Raw genomic sequence first — 27,982 nt, 5'->3', positions numbered from 1 at the left:
GCCCCGCCCCCGCCCCCACCCCGCGGGCCCAGCAGAGACGGGGCTGGCCGGCCCCTCCTGCCTCAGCCCGCGGCCCAATCAGCGGGCGCCCCCCACCCGGCCCGCCCCCTCCCCCTCTGGTGACAGAAAGTCGGCCCAGCAGATGAGGAAGTGGCAGGCAGCCTGGCCCTGGGGACACCTCTCCGGCCCTGCTCCTTCCGAGCCCTCCACGACTGCCCGCCTGGCCCCCACTGGTGAGTCGGGACCTCCCAGGGCGGGCTCGCCACGTGCCCAGGCCCCTGCCCCGCTGGGCCGCCCGGCCTGCCCTGCCCTGCCCAGGCTGTGGGCGAGGCCGTTCCTGGGGAGGGTGGGTGGGAGGTCCCAGCTCTCCGGGGCTGGGCCTCCCCAGCGGCCTCCCTCCCGCCAGGCCCCCATTTGCTTGAACCTGGGCCTTCCTCTACCACCTCCTTCTCTTGCCCCTCTCCCCCTCTTACTCCTTCCAACCCTTGGCGCCCTTGTGCACCGCCACCGCCCCCTTCCTTTGCCTGTCTGCCTTTCCCTTTCATCCATCTGAAAGGAAGGAAGGACCAGACTGAGTTCTCCCACTAGGGACACACCCAGATTCAGCTCAGACTTGGGGAGAGGTCCTTCCAGAAGCCTCGAGCCACCCCTGACCCCCAGGGTGCATGCGTGTGTAGGCTGGGGGGAGGTGAACTTGGGGATGGTGGCTGAGAGAGCCTGGGAGATAACAAGCTGGCAAGCTCACATGGGCCGGGAGGAACTGTGTGTTAGATCACATGCTTCTGGGTAGGCCCTACCCCAGAATAAGCAGCCAACAAAAGTCTGATTGTGAATGAATGAATGAATGAATGAATGAAGAATGGTGACTGCCATCCGTGAAAAGAGAGCTGTGGGGGTGCCTGACCCAGGACAGGTACATGTCTGCACACAGTGTGGGTGATGTTGGGTTCGTTCACCTGCAGGTGGGCTGTGTGAGTTTATGTGTGTGACCACGTTCATCTGAGACTCAGACGTGTGAGGAAACCTGCGTTTGAGCACAGGCACTTGCACATGGTAATGCGGGTCCTGTGAAAGAGTGTGTGTGTGTTTGGGTGTGTTTGCCAGTGTGAACGTAGCTCGGAGCAGGCCTGAGTGTTGGAGACCATGCATGTCAAAGTCCATGAAGACTTGTCCGGGTGGTCAGAGTGTCAGAGGAGGGCACTTGCAGCCTGCAGGAGCCAGGTGGGCTCTGCGTGCACGTGCGTGCTATAGCCACTGGCGAGTTGTCGTTGGTGGCGGGGAGCTGTGACGGGCTGTGTGTATGGGAGGACTTGGAGCCTGACCTTGATGGGGCAGTTGTGGGTCGGCATGGAAGTTGGGGGAGCGTCTGTGACGTGTGTGTGAGGGGCGCGTGTGCAGCCTCCGTAGCTGTGTCAGAAGGTGTGTTCTTCACTTAGTACCTGCACAGGTGCTTCTCTGGGTAGAGGGAGCCTGGCCGACCAGAGTGCAGGCAGCTCGCAGAGCATCTGCTGTTCTGGCTGTTTGGGGAACGCCTTGCCCCTCTGGGACTGCCTCGAGTCCCAGGCTGTCCTCCCCGCCTGGGCCAAGGCTTTTGTGTCCCGGTGAGCCCTCCCCCGACATTCCTTCAGGCTCTGAGGGGAAGAGGGCCTAGCCCATTATGACCCCCTACTTGAGGGAGGGGAAGATTCCTGAGACCTCCCCTACTCCCCACCTCCTCACATGCCACTCCCTGCCCCTCCCTGGGAGAGAAGGGTGATGGTACCCATTCTGAAGTAGGACAAACTGAGAATTTATGGCTAATTTAGGAGGGGATGCTGGGTGTGGGTTTTCAGCAGTTCTCTTTGGGCCAAGGCTAGGCCTGGGGCTGGCGTCCTGGGAGGTTTCTAGCCAAAACCTAGAACCTTAGCTCATCTGACTGGTCTGGGGTGGGTGGGTGGTGAGTCCTGGGCTTTACTTGGCTTTCTCAATCCTGGTGGGTCCCCCAGGTACTGACCTGTGGCCTGGACCCACCCTCCACCCCATTTGCAGTACAGCGGGGCAAGCAGAGGGCGGGGCTGCTGCCAGATCTAGTCAGACAGGTGGAGCCGCCAGGGCAGGAGTCTCAAAGAGCCAGGCTCCTGGAGAGGGAGGGTGAGAGGAGAGCTCCAGAGACGAGAGGAGAGGCTGGAGGTGAGAGCCAAGGAGGGCAGAGGAGAGCCCGAGGGGGTGACTCAGCAGGGGAGAGGACAGGAGGGACCATCCCGGGAGATGTGCATCCTGAAATGGGGCAGGAGAAGTTGAAGGGGAGGACCCCTGGAGAGAAGGAAGACTCCAGGGCTGGAGAGGTGAGGGACTGGCAAGGAAGGGAGAGGAGGTTCGTTCTGGAGGTGAGTTCCCTGTTGGTAGGAATTAAGACTCTCTGGAAAGAGACCAGAAATTGAGAGTCCTCTTGTGGAAGAAGGGAGGGGAGGTCAGGAAGTAAAAATCTCTGGAGAGGAGCAGAGCGTGAGGAGAGGAGAGGAGAGGAGAGGAAGGTGTGGAGAGGAAGGGCGGAAGAGCCCTTCCCAGGCAGGCAGGGTATGCGGGAAGCAGATCCCGCCCCCCACCCCGAGCGGCCTCCTCCTCACCCTAGTCCCCAGCAATTCCTTCCTCTCACTGCTCTGTCCTTTCTGCAGTGAGGTGTTGGGAGTTGTCGCGTCTGGTCTGTGTCCTGTCTGTGGGTCAGGGGTGAAATTGGGGCGTGGGGGGAACACAGACGGCCCTGTCTGACACCCATCCTCCCTACCTCGCCAGAGTCCTTAGCCAGGATGGAGGCTGTTGTGAACTTGTACCAGGAGATGATGAAGCATGCAGGTGAGATGCTGTCCTCCAACCCTTTCTCCCTCCCACCCTGGGATCCCTGGATCTAGGGCTGTCTCCTAATGGTGGAGAGTCCCTTCAAATCCCTTGACCCTTTGTGACCTGATCTCATGTCTGCACACCTGGTGGGGACCCTTTGGACTCTGTGACCCTTCCTGACTCCTTTGACCCTTATTCACAGATCCCCGGATCCAGGGCTACCCTCTGATGGGGTCCCCCCTGCTAATGACCTCTATCCTCCTGACCTACGTGTACTTCGTTCTTTCACTTGGGCCTCGCATCATGGCCAATCGGAAGCCCTTCCAGCTCCGCAGCTTCATGGTTGTCTACAACTTCTCACTGGTGGCATTTTCCCTCTACATCGTCTATGAGGTGGGCCCCCAGGATGCCTAGGCTTTAATTCCTGCCGGCAGGATAAGGGGCAGGCCTTAGGGCCAGAGCATGGCATCTCCTTTCCAGAGAGGCTCAGCTCTATTTCTCCGTCTAGAGAACAGAAGAGACTTGGGGGAGGGAGGGAAGTCTGGCGGTCTAATCCACACCCCTTCATAGTTCCTGATGTCTGGCTGGCTGAGCACCTACACCTGGCGCTGCGACCCAGTGGACTTTTCCAGCAACCCCGAGGCACTGAGGGTAAGTGGGGACGGAGGCCAGGTCCTTAGCAACCTGGGGTTAGGAGCAGTTTGGATGTGCCCTGTGCTCATGAGCCAGTTTAGAGAGGCTCTTGGCGGTCCTAAGGCTGCCCTGACTTCTTACAGATGGTCCGAGTGGCCTGGCTCTTCCTGTTCTCCAAGTTCATTGAGCTGGTGGACACGGTGAGTAGTTACATGAGATTCGAGAACTTATGGGGAGAAAGGAGTGAGAGGCCCTGGCTCTGAAACCCCTTACCCCACTCTTCTCTCAGGTGATCTTTATTCTCCGGAAGAAAGATGGACAGGTGACCTTCCTACATGTCTTCCACCACTCAGTGCTTCCCTGGAGCTGGTGGTGGGGGGTAAAATTTGCTCCAGGTGAGTGGTGAAGACCACGGGGGAGGAGGGACAGGCACTGGGGACCAGAGGCCCAACTCAGGTCCTGATTGTCCATGCACAGGAGGAATGGGCTCTTTCCACGCCATGATCAACTCCTCTGTGCACGTCATCATGTACCTGTACTATGGATTGTCTGCCCTTGGCCCTGTGGCTCAGCCCTACCTTTGGTGGAAAAAGCACATGACAGCTGTCCAGCTGGTGAGGGGCCTGAGCCTGACCTACAACCATCCCCTCAACATTCTGGTCTGGATCCTACCTTTAGCCAGCCTACTTCACCTTTGACCCCAGCCCTCCCTACTCAGCATTCTGTTTTTCTACCCCCTTTCCCTCCGGTCCTCTCACTGTGCCCTTTGACCCTTGCCTTTCTGTCCTAGATCCAGTTTGTCCTGGTCTCGCTGCACATCTCCCAGTACTACTTCATGCCCAGCTGTAACTACCAGTATCCAATCATCATCCACCTCATCTGGATGTACGGCACCATCTTCTTCTTGCTCTTCTCCAATTTCTGGTATCAGTCTTACACCAAAGGCAAGCGGCTGCCCCGCGTACTTCAGCAAAATGGAGCTCCAGGTACTGCCAAAGTCAAGGCTAACTGAGAAACATGGCCTAGCTAGGCGCCCACCTAAGTGCCTCAGGACTGCACCTCGGGCAGCATCTGTCATTGTCCTCCCCAGCTACACCTGTGACCAGGGCTTATGTGGTCAGGACTGAGCAGGTGACAGGTCCTCTGCTCCCCACAGCTGGTACACAGGGACCACTGCTTCCATTCCTCCTCTTCTGGCCAGCCCCAGGGACAAGGCCTCGTTGCCCTCTGCCACTCCAGAGCCAGGGGCCGAAAGGGCTGGACACTTATTTCCCCCTCCCTGCCTTACACGTGGGAGAGGAGCACTCAGGGCTGGTCCCCACCAGGGTCGTGTGGCCTTTTTCCTCACACTGAAGAGGTCAGCAATAATCTGTCACGGTGGACCCAGGCTCCCTCCTTCTCCACCCCACACTGAAGTAGGAGCTTCTTGGCCAAAGGTCAGGGTGGTGGGGGCCTGGGAATACAGCCTGTGGAGGCTGCTCACTCCTTTATGTCTTCATTAAAAGTGACAGAGGAAACCGCTGAGGCTGTGTGTGTACATGTGTGAATGGAGGAGGTGGGTACGAAGCCTGCCAGCCTGTCTGCAAACAGGAGGGATGGTCAAGGTGCCCACAGGATGGATGTTTCTAGCTCTCTGATCACAGTAGAGAGGAGCCCCGGGGAAGGCTGCTGGGACAGAGGTCATGCCAGGAGAAGAGGGAGATGTGACTTTATTAGAAAAGTAAAAAAACAAAAAAAAAACAAAAAAAAAACAAAAAACTGAGCTGAGTTGGTCTTAACGGATGCCTTGGTGGATAAGGCTGCTTTTGGCTGCACTGGCCTTCTCCCGCTCGCGCCGCCGGGCAGCGTCCAACTCAAAGCAGCGCCACAGACGCAGGGTCTCATCTGCTGCTGCTGATGCCACTGTAGCCCCATCTGGGCTCATGGTCAGACTAAGGACCCGGGCTGTGTGACCTGGGGCATGAGGAGGGAAAAAGTGAGAGCAGTACAAATGAAGGTAGATACCTATAGCCTTCCAATTTTGAGAGCTTGTTTATAACAGTCTGAGATAATTAACAATTCACACACTGTAAAGTTCATCCTTTTAAAGTGTACCGTTCATTGGTTCCTAGTATATTCAGAGTTGTGCAACCATCACAACAGTAATTCCAGAATTTTTTCTTCACTCCATAAAGAAAGTCCTCATTACCCTCTCCCCTCAGCCTCTAGCAACCATTAATCTGTTTTCTCCCTCTCTGCATTTGCCTCTTCTGGACATTTCATATAAATGGTCATATAATACGTGCCCTTTTGTTTCTGGCTTCTGTCACTTAGCACCTACCTTTCAGCTCAGCCACCTTGGCCATGGTTGGGTACTTCCAAATAACCAGCTGGTTCTGGGCAAAGCCATGGCCTGAGATGAGCTCCTTGTAGTGGGGAGACCAGAGGATGGAGCACACCTGTGGAGAGGGAATGGCACGGGCATGACGTACACAGAGCCAACACTACTCAAATCAGAACCAAGTCCACCGTGGTGTTAGCCACCCTACCAGGTGCTACGGACTCAGACTTGAATGACTGTAGTCCTTACAAAAGCCTTTTGAGAGTTATAACTGTTATTCACTTTACAGATCAGGAATCAAGCAGAAGGAAGTTCAGCGAGCTGCTTAAGATCACATGCAAGTTAAGTTAGGAGGCAGAGCCAGAATTTGAACCTGAGCCCAAGGTTAGAATGAAGGCTGCATGTGCTGGGCAAGGGGGTGGCAAGAGGAAGCTGCAGTGCTTGCAGGGAGACACACCAGCAAGGGCCTCAAATATCATTCTAAAGCATTTGGATTATATACTGTAGGTGATAGGGAGCACTTGCAGGGTTTAAAGAGGACAGAAACAGACCACCCAGACCAGTGTAGAGGACAGACTGGAAGAGATATGAAAAGAGGACAGACTGGAAGAGATATGAAAAGACCACTGCTGTGAGCCTCCACTGGGGAGAAGGATGAGGCTGAGGGGAGGGGACACGCGTAAATGATATTCTGAGGTAAAACTGAGACATCTTGGTGACTAGGTGGGGAGGATGAAAGATTCTAGGTTTTTCAGATTTCTGAGTGGTGTCCCTCACAACAACATAGGAGGATGAGGAATGCATTTCAGGGAGGCAAGGAGAAGTGCCAAGTTTAATTTGGGACATATTAGTGTGGTGCCACCTATAGCACATGGCGTTAGAGACAAGCTCTCGTGGACTGTTGGAAATGTGGGTCTGGAGCTCGTGAGTGAGAGCTGAGTTAGAAGTTTGGAAACCATCAGGGTATAGCATCGGTGAAGCCACTGGAGGGGACATGGTTGCCCAGAAGGCTATATAGAATTAAGAACGCATTTGGGAGTGAGAGGCTGGAATAAGGAAGACTACCTGGGAATGGGCATCCACAGCACTCAGACAGGCCCCAGAGCAGACATTCCAGATACGAATGTGTCGATCACTTGTGCCTCCTCCAGTTGCCAGGACATTGGGCTGCCAGGGACACCAAGCTACAGCCTAGGTGTGATAAAAAGTTGGGGTCAGCAGGTACTAGAGCTAGACACAGAGCTATAGGGCTCACAGATTAACCCAGTCCAATGCCACCATCCCATGTCCCCAGAGGTTCTGAGTGAGAGTCTGCAGAGGCCCAGCCCAGCCCAGCCCCACTCTCACCTTGACAGCCCCTTGATGCTGGGTGAATGTCTGCAGAGGAACCCAGCCACCTTCTCCAGGAGCACTAGGCCACACGTTGACCAAGTTATCGTTGCCGCCACTGGCTAAATGTCGTCCATCTGGGGCCCAGCGCAGCCCACACACTTCCTGGCTGTGGCCACTCAATGTGGCCACATGGTGTTCTGCTACCCTAACATCATGGTGGTGGATGTGGCCAGAGCGTGAGCCACTGCAGGGGGGAAGAAGGGAATCAGGTCCTATAGCAGTGCCAAACGCCACCAGCAGGCCAGAGCTGCATCAGTTCAGAGGTGTACAGTCTGGGGAGAGGGGGCCAAAATCATAGACTGATTTTGTAACAGACTAGCAAAAACCACTAACCTGGACAGGATATAGCTATTCCAACAGAGGGAGCCCACTCGGGCAGAATGACTGGTCATGTTTCGAAGCCGTTTCTGCTGTTGCACATCCCATAGCTACAGAGAGAGAAGACCATGAAGATCAGGGCTTGGCATTAACATCCTCCTGCTGGGCAAGACCCCTGGGGGTCTTGTTCTGGGGAACAACAGAGCTGCAGCACAGGGACAAGCCTCACCTGCACCTCAGCACTGCTGGTGCCCACGGCCAGGTAGTTGCCCTCTTTGATCCAGGCCACAGAAGATACATAGTCCCCAGGCTGCTCCAATTGCAGCAGCTGCAGGATGTCACCAGAGCTAGCACTCCACAAGTACACACTGTTGTCCAAAGCCACAGCCAGTACATTCCCAGAGCTCCAATCCACAAGGTTCAGGTCTGCCAGAGGGGGAAGGGAAGAGCATGAGCTTTCTAGTTTGCCTAGTCCCTCTCTCTCCCTTTTTCTCCGTCCACCGGTCAGGGAGAAGGCTGCACTTACAGTAGTCATTCCGGATTTCAGGGGCGTCCAGGATGCGGTCTGGCAGGGAAGGAATGTAACGGCAGGTCTTCCTGCTGGAGCTGGGCGTGGCCTTCTGGCTATAGAGCACTTTCAGTCTGTTCTGGTAACCTGTAGCAACGGAGTAGGTCTAGACACTGGGAGAATTGACACCTCCCCCTGCCCCTAACTAGGAAGGCCAGAGAAGCACCTTCACTCCTTTCAGTCTTAGGTGGGAAGAGCCATCTCATCTATCCCGAGCCCTGGGGATGGAATGACACCTCCCTCCAAGAGCTGAAAACTTCAGGTCTTACCCTCTGGGGCATTTTGTGGTTTTCCACTGAGCCGAAGGATCTTGGCTTCCTCCACATCAAAACCGTTCAGGTTCAAAGCCCATGCTTTCTGATGTTCCTGGCACATAAGGGTGGTGGTGAGGTGGTGGTATCATCCAGATTATACAGATCGGTTTCCTGCCTTAAGCCCCCCTGGGACACACACCTTCTTGGTGGGCGTCTGACTGTCTTCGGGCTGGTTCTCCTTGCTCAGCAGGAAGCTAGCGACCTCCATCTGGGAAGCACTGCGATGGGGGATATAGCGGTCACCGCCAGGTTTGCTGGGAGTGGTCTGATTCTTGGAGCTGGATTTGCCTGGGGCAGGGAGAGGGAAGTCAGACTGTCACAACAGGCTCCCATGGGAGCAGTCGTGAAGGCTGTTCTCAGCCCTTCCCTCTTCCTGACCGCGTCCCGCCGCACCCTACTGACCGGGAGTTCGGCCCGGGGTCCTGCCGGCACTGTGGGATCGGTTGGCTGCCCGCATAGGCGAGGGGGCCGGCCCCGCGGCTTCCTTCGCCTTGCGCTGCCAGCGCGCAGGGGGTGCATTGGGGATGGGTGTATCCAGCTGCAGCAGCGAGTGCAGGTCACTCTCGAACACGAACTGGGCCATGGGAGTGTCTGGAGGGGGAGGGTTACCCACTGAGCCCCGGAGGAAGAAAGGCTACCGTGCTCTGGGACAGCCGACCACACAGGGCCACCCCCGGCCGCAGCCCCTCCCAGCCCGGCACCCCAGGCCGCGGCCTCACCCCGGTTCGCTCGGCCCAGCCGCCTCTCACCGTCAGCTCAAAGCAGACTCCGATTCCAGACTGGCCTTAGCAGTGCGGATTTACACTTCTTAAACTCTCCGCTCCGAGCACTCATTGGCTCCTTCAAAACCCAACCGTCGCAACTGTCGCCCTTGCCCATTGGCCTCTACGGCACAGGGGGCGGGTCTTCCGGGGCAAGTCGCAGATCTCACGGGAGTCCTGCAGTGGAGCGGAGTTTGAAGGGTGGGAGAGAGGCAAAGGCAGGTCCTGCGCCACCAGGTGTCGGAAAGCGGGGCTGGGCTGGGCGGGGCGGGGCGCGTCGCGTCGCGTCGCGTCGCGTCTGGGGGCGTGCCTGAGCTGCGTGCATTCCCCAGTCGCTTCCATTCATTCCTCAGCCTCCCCGCACCCGCCCTTCACGCTTAACTCTGCTTGTGGATCGTGTTTATGATACAAAGTGCAGGACTCGGCGTAATGACCTAAAGCACTTGAGCCTTTTTAGAGGAGGTTACATGCAGTGGCTGGCCGGCCAGCCGGCCCGCGGGCAGGGAGGCGGGGGCAGGAGTTGATTGAGCAGCTTAGAAGCAGAAAGAAGGCGGGAGCGTCCACTGTTAGCTTAGTGCCTGCGGAAACACTGATAGGAAGGAAGTTGCTCATTTGTTTGTTTTTAAAAACTGTTTTGTTTGTTGTTGTTTTACAAACAAGGAAAATGAGGCTGAAAGAGGGATGAATTCCTTATGGTCAAGAAAAAAGATCAGGATTCAGGATTCAGATCTGCCTATCTGGGAGATAAGATTGGACTGCCCTGCGAGGGAAACAGGGGCTCACCCCCATGGGGGTTTAGAGATGTCAGGAATTTTAGAGATCCGCTAGTCTAATCTGCACATGGTGCACCCTCCCCATCCCAGCAACATACCCATATTTTACAGGTGAAGAAACCGCGGCCCAAGAAAGGATTTGCCCGAGGTCCCATGTTGTTAGGAGTCCAGGCCTGACTCCCATTCAATCCGTGCTCTAATAATGACTTCAGTGAATTGTATGATATGCTTAGAGGTGAAGCAACAATAATAAAAATAATGATGGGTACCATTTCCTGGCCATCTGCTAACTGCGGTATTTAAACAGTTTACATACATTACTGTGTTTAATCCTTAATCCCATAAAGCAGATGCTTTATTCCCTTTTTACAAAAAAAGAAACCTGGTCAGGGAAAGGTTTGAAACTTGCCCAAAGGCATACAGGCCATAGTAATTAGTGGAGCCAAACTATCTAACGAACCTCAGCAATCTAACCATATGCTACACTGCCCCAGTGAGAGGCTAGAAAAAAATCGCGTTTTCAATCATTAGCCTAAGATCAACTCTGATGATGACAGAGAAAATTTGGGGGCCTTTAACCCAAATGATATTGTTATTATTTTTAATTTTGAAGCATTCATGCTGTCTCTTTCCAATTACTTTGGAAAACAAGGAGTTAGATATCCTGGGGTTGGAAATGGGGAGTCCCTGAACCCCAGAGGACATAGAAAGGTCAGGCTGGTCAGGGCCTTCAATGTTAAGCTAAGGAATTTGGACTTTATCTGCCAGGCATTGTGGAGTCAGTGAGTTTCTGTGCAGGTAAGGGCCAAACAAAACATTTCTGAGGGCAGAACATAGCGAGCAATTTGCAGCTTCTGGTGTAAGGGTCACTGTAGAGGAAAAGAACAACAGGGTAAATGAGAGTACAACTTCAGGGAATTTGAACATTTAAAAATAAAGGAATGAAAGAAGCCAGTGGAGATTATAACTGACATGGACCTTGAAGTTGGAGGGATTCTAATATGATACAAAATGGTCAAATAGAGTGATGACAGAAAAGGTCAGAGTTGGCTATTGGGAAACAAATCTTCGGTGACCTTGGAGAGAAAGGGATCAGGTGAGGCAGTGCTTGGGTTCTGTTTGGAAGGGGTTGCAGAAAGAAGGGTGGGGAGAATGTGGAGGCAGCAAGCATGGGCTACTTGTATAAGAAATTTGGGAGTGAAAAAGAGGGTAGTGCATGGGAGCTGGAGGGAATGCCAGCATCAAGATGCCTATGCATCTTTGAAAGTGAAGAGCCAAAGGAGATGGAAGAGGGTAGAACAAGCACCTTGCCCAGGAAGAAAGGGGATAGAAAACACAGGCAGCTTTTTCAGTCTAGGGGAGAAAGATCAATTCCTCTTAGGCTGGAGGGAAGGAGAACGAGGCTTTAGAGATAGATAATTAGAGGCTGAGGAGCTGCTTGGATTGGGGAACTCCCACCGGAAGGACCTGAATGTAGGGAAGCAGAGGACATGGAGGGAATAAAATATAGGTGATATTCAGCGGGTGGAACAGCCCAGTTGGGATAAAAATAAAGATAACCCTGTAGGGACTACCCTGGTGGTTCAGTGGTTAAGAATCCGCCTGCCAATGCAGGGGACACGAGTTTGATCCTTGGTCCGGGAAGATCCCACATGCCCACAGAGCAACAAAGCCCGTGCGTCACAACTACTGAGCCTGCACCCTAGAGCCCGTGAGCCACAACTACTGAGCCCGCGTGCCACATCTACTTAAGCCCACACACCTAGAGCCTGTGCTCCGCAATAAGAAGCCCACGCACCCACTGCAACGAAGAGTAGCCCCCCGCTCGCCACAACCAGAGAAAGCTCGCACGCAGCAACGAAGACCCAATGCAGCCAAAAATTAATTTAAAAATTAATTTAAAAAAAAAGATAACCCTGGGCTTCCCTGGTGGCGCAGTGGTTGAGAGTCCGCCTGCCGCTGCAGGGGACGCGGGTTTGTGCCCCGGTCCAGGAAGATCCCACATGTCGCGGAGCAGCTGCGCCCGTGAGCCATGACCGCTGAGCCTGCGCGTCCGAAGCCTGTGCTCCGCGACGGGAGAGGCCACAACAGTGAGAGGCCTGCGTACCACAAAAAAAAAAAAAAAAAAAAAGATAACCCTGTAAACGCTGACTATTTACTATATGCATGGCATTGTGTTAACACCGTTAATCCTCACACGGGGAAATAGTAGAAGAGAACGAGATCAGTTCTGAAGGGTCAAGCTAAAGATTTAGAGGTAAGGAGTGAGCAAGGAGTGAGATGAACAGGAAGATCAATCTAGAGGCAACATACAGGTTGGATTTAGGGGGAGAGACTGGAGGCAGAGATATTAGGTAGAGGTAGGTAGTAATCGCTCAGTGGAGATGGAGAAGAGGAGGCCGAATTTAGGAAGTATAAGGGGTCAGGACGTGATGGCTGAATCCGTGTAAAGGTGGGAGGTTCAGTGGTTTGGATCTCAGTCCTAGTTTTGAGTCCCTAGGAGTAGAGTTGGAGCCTTGAACGTGGCTTGGGGAAGGAATTATGGAAAGTGAGTATACCGGATGTCATCCATTTGTCCCATCCAGGTCCACTCTTCATCCTCTACTCTGCCCTGTGCCCTGTGAGGCTGACTCATATGGCCTGCGTCAATGGACTCCCTTGGGCTCTGGTTTCTGTTTGTATTCCACCAATGGGAGGATGTTATGGGTTAAATTGTGTCTCTCTCCGCCAAAATTTATACGTTGCATACTTAAGCCCCAGTACTTCAGAGTGTGACCTTACTTGGAAATAGGGTCACTCCAGGTATAATTAGTTGACTTGAGGTCATTTAGGTGGGCCCTAATCCAGTATGACTGGTGTCCTTGTAAACTGGAAAAGTTTGGACACAGACACACACAGGGAGAATACCATGTGAAGATGAAAGCAGAGGTGTAGGTGATGCTTCTACAATCCAAACACTGAAGATTGCCAGGAAACCCCCAGAAGCTAGGGGAGAGGCATGGAACAGATTCTTCCTTACAGCTCTCAGAAGCAACCAACCCTGCTGACACCTTGAATTTCTAGCCTCCAGAACTAAGAGATAATAAACATCTGTTGTTTAAGCCACCAAGTTTGCAGTACTTTGTTAGGGCAGATGGAGGAGATCAGGAGATCAGAGAGTGAGGTTTGGGGGAAGGGGAGGGCAGACATGAGCTATTTGTTCCCCTGGCTCCGTCCCTGCCATATCCCCACAGGTTGGCTGTAGCTCTCTGCCACAGCTCCTGCCAGGCGGCCCTCTCTGTAGCTACTCTCTCCCTGTCTCATAACTACTCTCTCCCGTTACCCCTCGATGCCCAGGGTGGGGTGAGGTGGGTACCAGCTCCCAGCTGTTGTTAGCCCCGGGTTACTGCACTATTCCTTGATGGTGTTCCTAAATCCTGCCTCATCTTTATAAATATGCCCTTTATTAAACTCTCATCCAGATACCCAGACTGAGTGCGTCATCTATTTCTGCCAAGACCCTGACTGACACAGTAGGTATATTTGGAGTCAGCAAAAAATACTGTTTGTTTGAGAATTTGAATGGGTCAGGGGAATCCATAATCAGAATGGCTAAGCACATTTACTGCTGCATATGAATGGCAGAGAGGATGAGAGGCATGGAGTTAAGGCGACATTGTCCAGAAAGATTTCCTTCATTTAGAAAACATTTATTGAAGGCCTGCTACCATGCACCAAGCACTACTCCAGGTGCTGGGGGGGTGGGGGTCGGAGGGAAGACAAATAAATCACAGCCCTTGCCCTCAAGGAGCTCACAATCTAGTAATAGAAGACAGACATGTAAACGGTTACTTGCATAAACCATTACAGGTGCTGTAGTAGAGGTCTGGGCTGGAGATAAGAACTTTGGAATGGTCAGCATATAGGAAAGGCAATGAGAACCGATGGGATTGGAGACTGTTAAGAATGGACTCTTGAGGGACTGCAGTAATTAAGGAGTGGAAGAGATTCCAGGATAAGATTAGGAAGGAATAATTACCATAGTTTAGACATATCAAAACTTACTATGTCCTAGTTACTGTGCTTTACTTAGATTATCTCACTAAATGCTCTTTACAACTCTATGGGGTTCTGTTATTACCCCTGTTTTATAGATGAGAAAATTAAGGCTCAAAGACTTTCCTTGCTCAAGGCCATACAGCTAGCAAATGGGAAAGACAGGAATTGAACCCAGCTCTGACTCCAGAGCTTATGCTCTTAACTATTAGTATACTCAGAAAGGCCCGAGCAGAGCCAGGAGAGATGGTGACGTATGCAAGCCATGGAGGAGAGAATTTAAAGGAGAAATGAGTAGTCACCATGACAAATGACAACAGAGAGATCAAATGGATTGAGAATTAACAAAATCTGATTGGATCTTGTGATAAGAAAAATTTGAGGTGAGTTTTGCCTGAGTAGTTTCATTAGCGGAGTGGTAGTAGGGGAATGAATTGAAGTAGTCTGAGGAGCAAATGGGAGTCAGGAAGTGGAGACTCCTTTTCAAGGAGTTTGGCATTAAAGAGGAGAGAGAAAGGAGGTGAAATTTAGAGGGGCTTACTCAAATGAACCTTGTCCTGGATTTATGTCAGCAGCAGTACTGAAAGATCAGTGTTATGAAGCCCAGCTAGGAGGGTAGACAACCGGGAAGGATGTGAGGTCTGAGATGGTTGTGTTGTTGGGATGGGGTGGGTAGGGAAGTTCAGAAGGAAGGACTAGAGGGTTTGGATCTGTCCAGGGTACTGGGAGCGAGGGGCCTGCCAGCAGCTGAGTGGTAAGTAGGAATGGTTGGCGATGTGAGTGGTGCAGTAGGACCCTGTCTCAGCCATGCGTGGGCACACAGACAGGGGCATGGTCCCCAGGCAAGAAGGCTGCAATCCTCGGTAGTCCATCTGGGCCTGGGAGGAACATAGGGGCAAGGGAGTCTTCTCTGAGGACCTAGGTACAATTTCAAGGAGGCTGGGTTCCACTTCCTCACAGGCATCTGAGACTGCAGCCTTGGGCTGGGAGAGATGAGAGAGCGGGGGAAGGGGTCTGGATTAGAGCAGGTCCTGTGGGAGCAGGACCTGGATTGTGTAGAAAGGAGGGTTCGGCTGGAGGTAGGGCCCAGGGATGGTATGCTGGTGGGCAAGGGCCTTGGAAAAGTTGTGTGGTAGGGCAAGGATCCAGCTCCACACAGGGCTGGTGGTGGGTGATGGAGAGCAGGGGTGCACTCACCGGACTCAGGGCTGCAGTATCCCTAAGGTACTGGCCTAGGACCCGGTGCAGGTCTGGAACTGAGGGCCACAGGGCATGCCTCAGGCTCCTTGAGGAGAAGGAAGAGAAGGAGACTGAGTTGTGGGAGTGAGTTAGGAGGGGAGCCCTGAGGGGGGGCCGTGGGGGGAGGCAGTGAGGTGGGGGAGCAAGCTTGGAGAGGTAACAGTGTAGTCAAGGCGGTAAAGTAAGGTAGTGGAGCATAGGTGAAAAGGAAACCTCTGGTGGTGGAGGGAACTCAGCAGTACGGAGGTTCAAAAAAGGGATTTGAGTGTCCTCAAACACTCCTGCCTCAGGGCCTTTGCACTTCCTGTTCTCTCTGCCTGGAACACTTGATTTGTTCCCTCACTTCATTTAGGTTTCTGCTCAGACATCGTCCTGACAGAGAGGGCTTCCCTGACTGCCCTAAAATAGAACCACCTCCCTTCCCCATCACTCTCTGTCTCCTGCTCTGCTTACTTTTCTTTATAGCACTTGACTTATTGTGTATTTATTAGATCCTTATATATATCACATAGACGAGAATGTAAACTCCATGAGAGCAAAGAGTGTGTCTATTTGCTCACTCCTGTAGCTCCAGGGTGTAGAACAGTGTCTGGCTCATAATAGGTTCTCAAGAAATTAGTTGAATGAATGAATGGAGAGAACCAATGGGGCTTTTATTAAGTTACTGGGGAAGGTGGTCTCTCCAGGAAGAACGTGGATTAAGGTATGTTGGGGGAACCTCCAATTCCTTAGGCTCATATTTCCACATGGAGGGACTTTAGCTGAACGACATTTCAGGCCTCTTCTGTGACCTCACTCGTATCTCTCCAGGGAAGGAGGAGTGATGTATCTGGTAAATTGGGGAAAAGGAACTGAGTACGCCTGGTTCAGCAGCATCACCTCCCTCCTCTCTCCCAACTTTTTTGTTGGAGCTGGCTACTTGCATAGAGGCTGCATTGCGATCCTCTCATACATATGAGTGGATTAAAAGCTCAAAGACATGTTCAAGGAGAGATGCAGCACAGAAGAGGGGCATCTAATCTAGCCTAGGGTCATCTAAAGAGGCCACGTGCAGGAGTTACCTTCTGAGCTGAGTCTTTAAGAATCGAGAGATGTTACCAACTGAAGGACTGAGGTGGTATGGATTCTGTCCTTCATGTTTATAACTTCCAATGACATTTCTCCTCAGCCTTAGTCTCCCCACATCAACAAGTCATTCATTAATAACATTTATTTAAGTGTGTGCGATTTAGCAGGCCCTGTGCTATAGATTTAAGGATGACCAAGTAAAGCATAGGGAAGACAGATAAAGAAATGAATGCAGTAAAATGCTTCTGGTACTATGGAAGAAGTCTGCATTGGGGCACAAAGAAAGTAGCCAATAGGGGAAGGTCAGGAAAGGTTTCCTAGGAGTTGGGGAAGAAAGTTATTTATAGATAAATGGGTATTAGTCATCCAGGGAGGATATTCCTGGCAGACGGGACATTATGTGCAAAGGCACTGAGAAGTAGAATCTCTTGACTTGGGGAGGAAATCACCAACAGTCTGGCAAGGCTGATGCACATGGTGGGAGGGTGGAAATCCTGGCAGGGGCCAGATTTTGCACAGCCTTCCTTGTCATTCTAGCGTCTGGACTTTATCCTGGGGCGCTAATAATGTGACTTAAGGAGGCGGAGTGACAAGTTCACGTGTGCAGTTTTAGAAAGATTATTCTGATGGCTGCGTGAGGCTAGACTGGAGGGAGAAGGGGCTCCGTTTTGGTGAGTCAGGTAGTGCCTGTACCGCTAGAGAAAGAGGGCTATTGTTTGAGCGAGCTTTACGAGGTGGAATGACCGGACCAGACTGGATAAGGGCGAGGGTGGCGCCTAAGTGTTCCGGCTTGGGTGACAGGGGGACAGTAGCCTTGTTACTGAGATGAGGAGTCAGAAGGTGGGCCTGTTTGGGGTGTCCCGTATAGTGGGCATGTTAGAGTGTAAGAAGGCAGTGCGACTCCCGGGGAAGACGCGCTGGGAGCAGCTGACGCCACAGGTGTGGATGTGGGACTGTCCGGAGAGCGGGTGACATAGAGTGACGCGGGGATGCTTCTTTAGAGGCCGCTGGCCTCGCCCGGACCACGGCCCCGTCTCCCGCCTGACCGGAGCTGTACCTGTAGTGCGCAGGAAACTGCCACCTCAGCAGCAGCAGGCCCAGGAGGGCGCTGACGCCCAGCACCAGGAGCAGAGCGGTCACCAAAAAGATCCAGGCTAATGGACAAAAGCAGTCAGATCTCGGGGGGCCACGCCTGGCAGGAGCCCCCCTCCCCGGCCCACCAGGCCCCACCCCTCGCCGCCCCGGGGCGCCGGGTAAGTCGGCTCGGCAGCGGCCCCGCCCCTCCCTGCGCCGGCGCCCCTCCGCTCGCGCAGGCGCTGACCGCCTTTGCTCTGGCTCGGCCCTCACCGGTCTCGGAGGCGGTTTCCACCCTCACTGGGTCGGACCAGGCGCTCCAGGGCCCATGGAAGGTGGGGCCGTGGAGCCTGGCGCGCAACTGTACACGGTAGCGGGAGCGCGGGCGCAGCTCTAAGGTCTCTCCCTGGGCCCCGAGAGGCGGCTCCAGCACCTGCGCAGAGGAGAAGCGGGCGGGTGGTCAGGCTCCCGGTCCGGGTGGGCCGGCGTCGGGGCCTCTAGAACTCGGCATCTGACCGAAATCCTACCGCGTTGAGTCCCCGGGGATTTCCCCCAGAGAGCCTCGCTGGCAGAAAACGGTCATCCCGGCGGAAGCTGGCTGGAGAGAACACCAGGACGGAGAGCCTCGCCCTGCCTGCGGCCTCGCCCAGCCTGGCGCGGTACACCCACGTCCGTCACACAGACTCATCTACGCAGAGTACTACTCATCCTGACACATATACATACGATAAACCGACAGAGATCTGGTACACACACAGTGACCAGGCACGCACCAGACCAGGTTGGCCGATGGAAACCCCGGACACGCTCAGATACTCGGAGCCACGTAGACCAGGCCACAAATAACATCCTCTGAGTAGAGGATGCCAGCACTGTGCTAGGTGCTGGGGGTACGAGGAGAGATTCCAAGCACAGGGAACAAGAATCGTGTGTCCAAGCAGGGAGACATTATTAACTTGATCAGTTAGCAAACATGAAGAGTAAGACACCCAAACGAGTAAATAGTTACAAGAAATAATGAGTGCAATAATAATGATATAAGTAAGGTACCACGGGAGCACCAAGAAGAGTGTAATGCTGCCTGAGTTGCTTGATTGGAGGTTACAGAGTGTTCTGTGTACTGAGAGCATGCATGGGCCGGCTGGATGGTCAAAGGTGAGGTTAAGCCAGCGGTAGTAGGGACATGAGACCGATTAGTACAATAAACTCAACTAATTTGTTGATAAATAGAGGGAAGGGAAAAGGGAGAAGAGTCAAAGATAATTCCAGACTCAGGTAACTGGGTAAGTGTTGGTGCCACTGTCAGAGACAAGGAACAGGAGAGGTAAGTCTGAGGAAGAAATGCTGTATGGTTCTATTTTATTAGTTCAACAACAGTCAGAAATTATGAGTGGTAATGTCAGAGTAGTGGTTTCCTTGGAGGGTCTGCGTATGTGACCTGTGGGCATGAGACGCTTCTGGGGTGCTAGAAGTAATCTCTGTCTTGATCTGGGTAATGGTTACATGGCTGTATACACATGTACAAATTAATCAGTGGTATATTTAAGATTTGTGTTACTTTATGTAACTTATACTTCAGTAAAAAAGTAAAATAAGTTTGGGGAAGAAGATGAGTTCAGTTTTAGATATACTGAGTCTGAAATGCCCTGGGGGCTTTTAGATAGAGCTGTCTGGTAAGAAGTTGTATATACATGTGGTGAATGAGAATAAAAGTAAAGAAAGAAACTAATATTTAATGAATATTGAGCACCTTCTATCTGCCAGGCAGTATGCTAAATATTTATATATTTAATTTTTACCGTAACTCTGGAAAGTACATAGCTTTATCCCCATTTCACCAATGAGGAAACTGAGACTTCAAAAATTTACATAATTCACCTATGGTATAGAAGTTCCTTTTCATATGGGTGTTGGAATGATAAGTTTGGGATGGTTAACGTATAGTCATTGAAACCACAGAGTTGAAGCACTCACTTAGGGAGAGCGTATATATTTATCTAGAGGAGAAAAGAGTCTAGGATGGGACTGTTGGAAGCACAACCTATTAAGGAAGTGTAGAAAGGAGGAGCCAGGAAAAGAGCGAGGAGGTTCAGTCAGAGAGGTGGTACGAGAATCAGGAGAGACTGATATCCCAAAAGCAAAGGAAGGAGAAAATTTTAAATAGGAGTAGTCAGCATGTCAGATGCCAAAGAGAGATTAAGACACCAGCTGAATCAGATAAAACATAGATAAACAAGCTCAGACGTGAATACACAGACACCTTCACTCCTGATAACAGATACAGTGAAACTCAGGGATACCCTGATTATGAGGTCTGGGGGCATTTGTTCCTTGACTGTACCTTCCAGTCCTGATGGCCTTCTCCTGTGTATCGGAGCTGATAGCAGGTCTCTTGTGCTGCCCAGGGTGATGGATGCTGCCATTCCAGTTCCAGCTGCCCACTGGAGACCTCCCTCCAGTGTAAGTTTGGAGTGGGAATGAGCACTACAGGGACGTCAGCAGGGACTGGCCTAAGCCCTTCTGTGCATGAGACATCATGTCACCAGGGCCACGGGTCAGGAGTATCAGAGTTGGTGATCCTGGGCATGGGGTCAGATATGGTAGATGTGGGAACTATGTGGGAGGAGAAGGGGAGGAAGTTCTTACCAGCCTGATGGATCCAGAAAGGGGAGCCCAGGTAGCTGTGAATGGCACCCTGGGCTGTGGTCACCTCCACAAGGATGTGAATAGCACTGTCATTTCGTGACTTGAAGTGGCAGCGGGAGAACTGGGAGGGCTGTGATCCTGGATTTTTCTTCTGCTCTTCACACTTCTCCCAGACGGGGTCCCTACGAATCAGTCCCATAGAGTCATTGAATCAGGCTTGCCTCAGAGACTAATCCTCATATCCCCCATCCCACAGGGAACTGGATTATAATCTAACTTGTTCTTTGGATGGGCCTGCAGGGCTTTCTCTCCCGTGTCATAATGTTTGGTTTTCTGAGGTTTGTTTTGGTGTCCAGCCTCTTCTTAAGAAAAGAGCTAGATGAGATAGGAAAATAGCATATGGGCTATAGAGTTCAGGTCTTGGCTTATTGGTGTATAACTCTGGGCAAATTACTTGATTTATCTCTGCCTCAGTTTCCTCATTTGTGAAATAGGTTAATAATGCCTACTTTGAATGGTATTATTTCAGAGATTAAAGAGCTTTCATCTTTCTGGAGGAAAACATGTTTTTAACCTGTTCTCATCAGGCGGCCCTCTTAGTCACCTCTAAATGTTATTTTACTAATAGATTATTACGACAGCCTCCTACTGGCTTTTCTGCCTCCATTTCTGCCACTCCCTTCAGTTTACTCTCCACACAGCAACCAGATCCAAAATGTTGATCTGATAATGTCCAGAATATCTGACACATCTGTCCATTTATTTTGATCTTTACCCCCTGCTGCATTAGATGAAACCATTATCCGTTGCCTGGATTAAGGCAAATTTCTAACTGGTGATCCTGCTTCCACTCTTACTTCTTTTTAATTGCACAAAGAAACATCTTTTCGAAATGTAAATCATATCATGTCACTCTTTTGCTTAAAATCCTTCAAGGACTCCCCATCCCCCTTGGAATAAAATCCAAACTCCATACCAGAGCCTATAGGACTCCATACGGTTGAGTTCCTCCCTCCCTCCCCATTCTCCTCCCTCCCTCCCCATTCTCATCTCCTACAATTCTCACACCAGTTTACCACCCTTCATGCGCACAGGCCTTCTCTCTGTGCAGCAGACGTACCAGGTGAACTGTCTTTGCAGCTCACCTTGCCCTGGGTTGCCCTGCCTCTAGATCTCACGTGACTCACTTCTTCTTGCCACTTGGATCTCAGCTCACCTGTCACGTCCTTGGCAAGCCTTTCTCCGACCACTCAGGTGAAATTAGCACCCCTCCCCCACCCTCCCACTTAGTCTCTATCATATAACCTTGTTCCTTTATTTCTTTACTTGTTTCTCACCCCCTTTTCCCTTCTCCCGACTAAAATGGAAGCCGCAACAATGCCGGAAGCTTTTCTGTTTTGTCACTCTATCTCCAGTGCCTGGAACATAGTCGCCTTCGATAATTGTTTATTGAACAAATAAATCCTGTCTCCTTCCTGATTATAACCCCTAAATGGGTAGCTATTACTAAAATTATTTATCATTTTATATATTTTTATGTTTACTGACTTATTCAACAAATAATTGATACTATGTGCCAGGCACTGTGATAGGCCCTATGAATACACAGAGGAATAATTTTCAAGGACCTGTCATTTCAATGGGAAAGGTAGAAAAACAAACAGATGATATTTTTCTGTGATGTGCACGGGCTGGCTTGGGAATATCAAGGAGGATCATCTAACCCAGATGGGGAGGGTCAGAGGATAGTTCCCGTACAAGGCAGTGCTTAGACTGAGTCCTGGACTCTAAACAGGACAGGCAAAGGGGACAGACAGACATCCCAGGCACACGCTTGTGCACAGATAAGAGATATGGTACTCTGGGGGAAATTCTCAGTGGTGCAGAATGCTTTTAGCATAGAGGGTCTGGTGGGGAGTGGTAAATGTGAGCAGACCAAGGTCATGGATGGCGTTATTGCCTTTCTAAGGAGTGTAAACTTAATCTTGCAGTAATGATGGAGACACTTAAAGATTTTAAACAGGAATTGTCATCATTAGCTTTGTACTTTAGGAAAGTCACTCTAACTGCAGTTTGTAAGAGAGGACTTGTGAGGGTGCACTAGGCAGAGAAATTTATTAGGACAATGTTATGGTATTTTACATGCAGAGTTATGAGGATCTGAAAGTAGGGTTGTGGTAGTTGGGGTAGAGGGAAATAGATGGATTCAAGGGATACTGTACAGGTAGAAATGACAAGCGTTTCTGATTGGATATGGAGGGTGTAGAAATGGCAGAAATTCAGGGTGGAAAACTGATTTGATAGCAGGATGGACGAGAAGAGGAGGAGCAGGTTTTGGTAGGGAATATGTGAATTCGGTTTTGCCACCTTTTGATCCATCCATGGCCCCTCCATACTATGGAAATCTGTGCAGTTATTAAAAAGAATGAGTTACATCTTTTTGTAATGATCTCCAAGACATATTTTTAAGTAAAAAGGTAAGTTACTAAATCATACATATAATGTGATCCAATTTATATTGAAAATTGAATATTGTGTATAGACATATGTAAATGCATATAAAATCTGGAAGAATACATTAAAACTGTTAATAGTGGTTTTTTTCATTATTCATTCATTCAACAATTTTTTTTTACTGAGCATCTACTGTATTCCAGGCACCGTGTGAGTTGAGAACATATTGGTGAGTAAAAGCAGACACTGACTTTGTCCTCATGGATCATGTCTAGTCAAGATCAGCCTTTCTCAGCTGGAGCTCTGAGACAGAATTTTGTCATCAATCAAATAACCATGGGACTTCCCTGATGGCACAGTGGTTAAGAATCTGCCTGCCGATGCAGGGGACACGTGTTCGATCCCTGGTCCAGGAAGATCCCACATGCAGCAGAGTAACTAAGCCCACAAGCCACAACTACTGAGCCCACGTGCCGCAACTACTGAAGCCCGCGCGCCTAGAGCCCGTGTTCTGCAACAAGAGAAGCCACTGCAATGAGAAGCCCTCATACTGCAACAAAGAGTAGCCCCCACTCACCGCAACTAGAGAAAGCCTGCACACAGCAACGAAGACCCAACGCAGCCAAAAGAAAAAAACTATGTGAGGTATCAATGTAAAATTGTAACTATCATAAGTATTTAAGAAGGAGAGGTAGGTGGTACAACAAGGATGTATAATAGTGCCATTGGACCTAAGGAGGAAGGTCAGGGGAGGGCTCCCTGAGGAGGTGACATTTGAGTTGAGATCTGAAGGATAAATAAAGGTTAAGTAAAGATAGGAGAGTTGGGTAAACAGCATGTGCAAAGATCCAGAGGCAGGAGGGGACATGGCAGGTAGGGAGGAACAAAAATAGGCCAGTACTGGAGCACAGAGCACAGAAGGCAGCATAGTACAAGATGAAACTGAAGGCATTGGTGGGGGCTGAGCCTTTTAGAACTTTACACGGCCACAGTAGTGTTCTCTTCTTTGTCCTAAGATCAATGGAAGCTGTGGACCTTGGAAGAGTTTTAAGCAGAGGATGTTGTATTTATTTTTGCACTTTTATTTCTTTACTTATTTTTAAAGATTTCTTTTGATGTGGGCCGTTTTTAAAGTCTTTATTGAATTTGTTACAATACTGCTTCTGTTTTGTGTTTTGGTTTTTTTGGCTGCGAGGCATGTGGGATCTTAGCTCCCCGACCAGGGATCGAACCTGCACCCCCTACATTGGAAGGCGAAGTCTTAACCGCTGGACCGCCAGGGCAGTCCCTATGTTTTGCACTTTTAAAAACTCACTCCAGCTCCTGTGTGGAGAATGTTTTGGAGGATCCAAGAAGCGATCAGTTAATAAGACTTCTCAATAGCCTAAGTGAGAGATGATGATGGCTTACTAGGATGATGGCAGTGAAGAAGAAAAGTGGACAGATTCTAGAGATGTTTAACAGGTAAAATCAGTAAGACTTGGTTATATACTCGATATGAAGGAAGTGACAGATCAGTGAGGTGTTTGGTGGAAATTCTTGAAGGCCAGGTGAAGTTTTGATTGGATCTGATAGATAGTGAAAAGCTGCAGTACATATCTGAGTAGGGAAAGGCCACGCAAAGTTTGAGTTTAACAAAAGTCAGTCTGTCAGCAGCATGGGGGGTAAATCGGAGGTAGATGAGAATGTAGGCTGTTGGAATGGTCCAGGTGACATGATTAAAGCTGCATGAAACCAAGGCATTCCCAGCGAGTATGAAGAGAAGTTGAAAAGATACAATACCCATTGGAGGATGAGAGCATGGAGGCTGTTTGGTTTGGCGGACAAGGGAGGGGAGTGAAGAGGACCAGGACAATCTCTCCCTTCTTTCTGCAACGTTGTGCTTCTCTCCCATGACATCAAGCTCAGTCAGCAGTTCAGTTCTCACCTGTCTCTGGGGCAGCACCATGCCCTGCTGTGGTAGAAGAAGCCTTGGGAGCTAGCATGGTCCTGTTGCTGCCACTGGCAGGTAACATTCTTCAGGTCCAAGGTAAAGCATTGCAGTCCAATTTCCACTGGGGTCAGAGAAGGAAGTCCCATCAGAGCCCACGTGCTCCTACTCTATAGGGTGTCCAGATCATCTTTACACACGTAACTTGGAACATTTACTCCTATTCTGTCTTCTCTCCCTGAACATAGTTCATTCTGTCCAGTGGCAAGTTTGAGGTCATCAGGAAGGACCATGGTTTGAAGAGCTTCCATATCCGGCCCAGGCCTCTCTAGAGATCTTTTCTATCTCCTCCCCATCTCCCCATTCCTTTGTTGACTCACCTGCATCCCCAGGCAGGTCCACGGTCACAGGGAGGGACCAAGATCCCCAAGAGCCGCGGAGGGAGACCCCATCAGGTTGGCTGCGTAGCTGGAGCCAGTAGGAGTTACCAGGCTGGAGCCCTGAGATGAGGCAGCTTCCACCCTTCACTGTCAGAGATGGAGCCTTGGGAGAAGAATCCCAGCCTCAGAACTAGGTCTGCCTCTCAGCCAAGAGAGCCTCCACCTCTTATATTTGAAGCCCCACAACATGCCTATGGAGAGACACTCAGTTCTTCACTGGATAGATATGCACACAGACTGGGAGCCAGGTCAGTGGGTTTCAGGTGGAGTTCAGGGCTTTTTAGGGAAATCCCCATTAACTTGGAGGCCTGAAGCTCTCGATTTTGTTGGTATGAATGACCCAAAGTGGGAGATCCCTAAATAGACATGGCTCCTAATCAGAGCCTATACTAACTCTCTAAGGACCAACCCAGTCTGGAATCCCCAAAGTATGGCCTATCCTTTCTTGGGGGCAAAACTGTGGGTAGGAGATCAGGAGGCGGAGCAGAAGAAGGCCGGGATACTTCTCTAGTTGTGGGGGTCTGCTCGGGTACATCCTGTTGGGGCATCACGGGCTGAGCACATGGAGACTGGTCCGGAGCTGGGGCTAGGTTTGGTCTCCGCAGAGCTGGGCAGCAGGTTTCTGTGGACAGCAGCAGTGTGACTGTGGGACCAGTGGAGTTCCTTGGATCCTTAGGGCCATAGCGGAGTTCATGCCTCAGAAATTCACTGATTTCGGGAGCTGGGACCTCCCAGCTGATCTGAAGTTCCCCTGGCTGGCTCCCTCCCATGGCCTTGATGAGGCTGGGGGGACCTGGCAGGCCTGAAGGTGAGACAGGGCACGTGAGAACTCTTTGGGGGCCACAGTCTACAGCTCAACCCATGGACTGTGGAGAGGGGAGACTGGAGGCTGGATTGAGGGCAGCCCCTGGGGCGGGGCAGGGCAGGGAGGCTCCTTATCCTGTTCTCCTGTCCTCAGAACAGTGACCTCATTGCAGGTTTGTTAGGCTCAGTGCTCCTCAAGAGCAGGGATGTCTCTTCATCTGTGCATCCTTTTCACCTAGCACAGTGCCTGGCCCATGGTAGGTATTCTGTAACTGATGAATGAGTGAGTCAATGAATAGGTTAATGATGGGAAAGTCAGGATGTCTCTGGTGTGGAATGAAGTCTAGCTCTGGATGCTGAGGCTAAGAGGAATGAGAAGGGGGTCTTGAGGTGCCTCTGGGGGTCTGGCAGTGGGGGGACATCCACATCATCTTGAAAGAGCACAGCTCGGTCTGATTCTAGGAGCTGGCCTGAGGGCAGCAAACAGCGGGGGCCAGGGTGACAGGAGGATGGTCCGTACCCACAGTATCCACAGAGAGCACCCGCTGGGTCAGATTCTGGTTCAGAAACACGTTCTTCACCCAGAGGTGCAGTTGAGAGAAGAGGCGAACTTCATCCTGGGCTGGAAACTGGCACACGTACCGGGTTCCAAAGGGCAGCACACGCTGGGAGCTCAGGGGGCAGGCACGGGGCTTCTCCCTGTGGGCACAGGAGAAGTCCATCCTACCTACACGGCCACCTGTTCAGCCCTGAGGACCCAGGTCTGGGCCCAAACCCAAGTTCTATTTCCAATACTGCCATTTTTCTTCTCAGTGCCTGGGTGGGATTAGGGGTTATGTAGAGGGTGTGAGCTGGGTATATCCAAAGCACATCTGTTCATTAAGTGGCTACTTAGGGCATGTACTTGGAGGAGTCCTCTGATAGCGCCAAAGGCAGGGAAGCTACTGGAATGGGGCTCAGCTGTGGTATGTACAGGACAGATACAGGGGAGTGGTACATACATGGTACATATATATGATATATATGATGCAACACATACCCTGGGTAGGCATACAGCAGCTGATATATTTCACTGGGCGCTGCTTCTTCCTCATCCCAGAAGCAAGTGAGGTCCTCAAATGTTCGGGAGAAACAGTTCAGGGACTCTGAGTCCGAGGCCAGCAAGGAGGCATCTGAGGAATAGCTGGTGAGTTGGGCTCTGGGTCCTCCCCGGTGTGTTTGTGGGCAAGAGTCGGGGACCGATGGGAGCCTCCTACTTTGCACATCCCCCTCCCAGGGCTCCCTCTTCCTGGGTATAGGTGATCTCCACCCTCCACATACCTCACCTTGGCTGGTGACTTGTGCCAGGTTTTGGGGGGCCGGGAGGAGGCAGGAGATGACCACCAAGAGGGCCCAGGAGGGCATCTTCTCCGGCACTGTGTGCCTGCCTTAGCCCATCCTCCCTGCAGGAAGCCGGGCCCCAATCCCCTCCCGGGCCAGCCCCTCAGGTTCCTGTCAGATACAGCCCCACGTCCTGTCCCTGTCCCTGCCCCTGTGGGGCCCATCCAGACCACACTGGGGCCGGGGGCCAGGGGAGGGGGTGTGGGAGTGGGCAGGAGGGTAGGAGGAATTTGAAAGAGAGGATACAGACCTTTGGTGGGAGGGAGATGGGGGGTTACATTTTTTTGACCATGTACCAAAAGCAGAGTAAGCCTCTATGTGTGTCCGTGTTCACTGCTGTAGAAGGGTGTATAATGAGCATGGAGAGCAACATTTACTGAGTGCTGCTTACAATGCGCCATGTGTTAAGCACTTTGTATCTACTGACTCAGCTAACCCTCGCGGTAGTCTTATTATTTCCACTAGTGACGAGGAGACTGAGATGCAAATAAAGACTTGCCTAAGATGACACACCTCCTAAGAGGTAAAGCTCAGGACATCAAGCTTAAGACCCCAAGTGCGTAACAGCCATACCAGTGCCGCTGGAAGGTGTAATTTGCCAAGAAATGACTGTCTGCCTTGCAACTGTGACAAAATGGTGGCTATTTCCACTTTAATAGGTTCTGTCACTTTGTGCACAAATAAACACGTTCTCCTTGGAACTACACAACACTCTCCACTGTGGGGACCCTCCACAGCTGCCTTTCATCCTTTGCTACTCAAAGCGTGGTCCATGGATCAGCAGCAAGAGCGTTCCCTGGGAGTGTCTTACAAAGGCAGACTCTTGGGCCCCGCCCCAGGCCTTCTAAAACAGAATCTGCGCTCGCTCTAAATTCCCAGGTGATGCGAATACATATTAAAGCTGGAGAAGCTCTGGTCTTCAGTACTTTCATCAGGTTGGCTCAGAATCAAGGGGTGGTTGGTCTCAGTCCTCCAGCTTGAGCTCATCTCCACATCAGTAGCGGAAGAGTGGGTGT

The 27,982-nt window shown here is 51.3% G+C and overlaps 3 protein-coding genes across 4 annotated transcripts; 1 reads left to right on the top strand and 2 right to left on the bottom strand.

Annotated features, from left to right (window-relative positions):
• Positions 1–82: 82 nt before the first annotated feature.
• ELOVL1 (ELOVL fatty acid elongase 1) lies at positions 83–4,967 on the top strand. 2 transcript variants are annotated; one of them, XM_065874087.1, is made up of 8 exons: positions 83–233; positions 2,773–2,832; positions 3,020–3,210; positions 3,388–3,468; positions 3,594–3,650; positions 3,740–3,845; positions 3,928–4,064; positions 4,241–4,967. In XM_065874087.1, the coding sequence occupies exons 1-8, from the start codon at positions 143–145 to the stop codon at positions 4,460–4,462; spliced, it is 945 nt and encodes a 314-aa protein (XP_065730159.1). In that variant the 5' UTR covers positions 83–142; the 3' UTR covers positions 4,463–4,967. The 2 variants fall into 2 exon arrangements, with proteins under 2 accessions (XP_065730159.1, XP_065730169.1); XM_065874097.1 differs by lacking the exons at positions 83–233; positions 3,388–3,468 and having other exon boundaries at positions 2,787–2,832; positions 4,241–4,462.
• A 177-nt stretch (positions 4,968–5,144) lies between these two features.
• Positions 5,145–9,191, bottom strand: CDC20 (cell division cycle 20). Its single transcript, XM_065876458.1, has 11 exons — positions 9,112–9,191; positions 8,765–8,953; positions 8,502–8,650; positions 8,318–8,414; positions 8,007–8,135; positions 7,710–7,906; positions 7,496–7,590; positions 7,118–7,346; positions 6,836–6,961; positions 5,771–5,888; positions 5,145–5,403 (listed from the first exon to the last, which is right to left on the bottom strand). The coding sequence occupies exons 2-11, from the start codon at positions 8,943–8,945 to the stop codon at positions 5,225–5,227; spliced, it is 1,500 nt and encodes a 499-aa protein (XP_065732530.1). The 5' UTR covers positions 8,946–8,953; positions 9,112–9,191; the 3' UTR covers positions 5,145–5,224.
• A 5,294-nt stretch (positions 9,192–14,485) lies between these two features.
• MPL (MPL proto-oncogene, thrombopoietin receptor) lies at positions 14,486–26,990 on the bottom strand. The gene is made up of 12 exons (XM_065886786.1): positions 26,912–26,990; positions 26,626–26,758; positions 26,107–26,285; positions 25,286–25,584; positions 24,723–24,885; positions 24,340–24,466; positions 19,959–20,140; positions 19,654–19,796; positions 17,586–17,745; positions 17,296–17,392; positions 15,129–15,216; positions 14,486–14,914 (listed from the first exon to the last, which is right to left on the bottom strand). Exons 1-12 carry the CDS (start codon positions 26,988–26,990, stop codon positions 14,627–14,629), a joined length of 1,938 nt encoding a protein of 645 aa, XP_065742858.1. The 3' UTR covers positions 14,486–14,626.
• Positions 26,991–27,982: the final 992 nt, after the last annotated feature.

This window comes from Phocoena phocoena, chromosome 1 (assembly GCF_963924675.1).
Source record: "Phocoena phocoena chromosome 1, mPhoPho1.1, whole genome shotgun sequence".
In the NCBI taxonomy this organism is placed as follows: Eukaryota; Metazoa; Chordata; class Mammalia; order Artiodactyla; family Phocoenidae; genus Phocoena; species Phocoena phocoena.
Note: the sequence above shows the minus strand (reverse complement) of the source record. Positions and strands in the feature narration are given on the sequence as shown.

Excerpts from the sequence above, each read along its gene's own strand:
- ELOVL1 (XM_065874087.1), top strand. The coding sequence starts at position 143 with ATGAGGAAGTGGCAGGCAGCCTGGCCCTGGGGACACCTCTCCGGCCCT. Across the intron at positions 2,833-3,019 it reads GGAGATGATGAAGCATGCAG|ATCCCCGGATCCAGGGCTAC; the intron begins GTGAGATGCTGT and ends CCTTATTCACAG. Across the intron at positions 3,211-3,387 it reads CCCTCTACATCGTCTATGAG|TTCCTGATGTCTGGCTGGCT; the intron begins GTGGGCCCCCAG and ends ACCCCTTCATAG.
- CDC20 (XM_065876458.1), bottom strand. The coding sequence starts at position 8,945 with ATGGCCCAGTTCGTGTTCGAGAGTGACCTGCACTCGCTGCTGCAGCTG. Across the intron at positions 7,591-7,709 it reads CCAGCAGTGCTGAGGTGCAG|CTATGGGATGTGCAACAGCA; the intron begins GTGAGGCTTGTC and ends CTCTCTCTGTAG. Across the intron at positions 5,404-5,770 it reads CAAGGTGGCTGAGCTGAAAG|GTCACACAGCCCGGGTCCTT; the intron begins GTAGGTGCTAAG and ends CTCATGCCCCAG.
- MPL (XM_065886786.1), bottom strand. The coding sequence starts at position 26,990 with ATGCCCTCCTGGGCCCTCTTGGTGGTCATCTCCTGCCTCCTCCCGGCC. Across the intron at positions 19,797-19,958 it reads TTTCTGGATCCATCAGGCTG|TGCTCATTCCCACTCCAAAC; the intron begins GTAAGAACTTCC and ends ACGTCCCTGTAG. Across the intron at positions 15,217-17,295 it reads CAGTTTCCTGCGCACTACAG|GAGCCTGAGGCATGCCCTGT; the intron begins GTACAGCTCCGG and ends CTTCTCCTCAAG.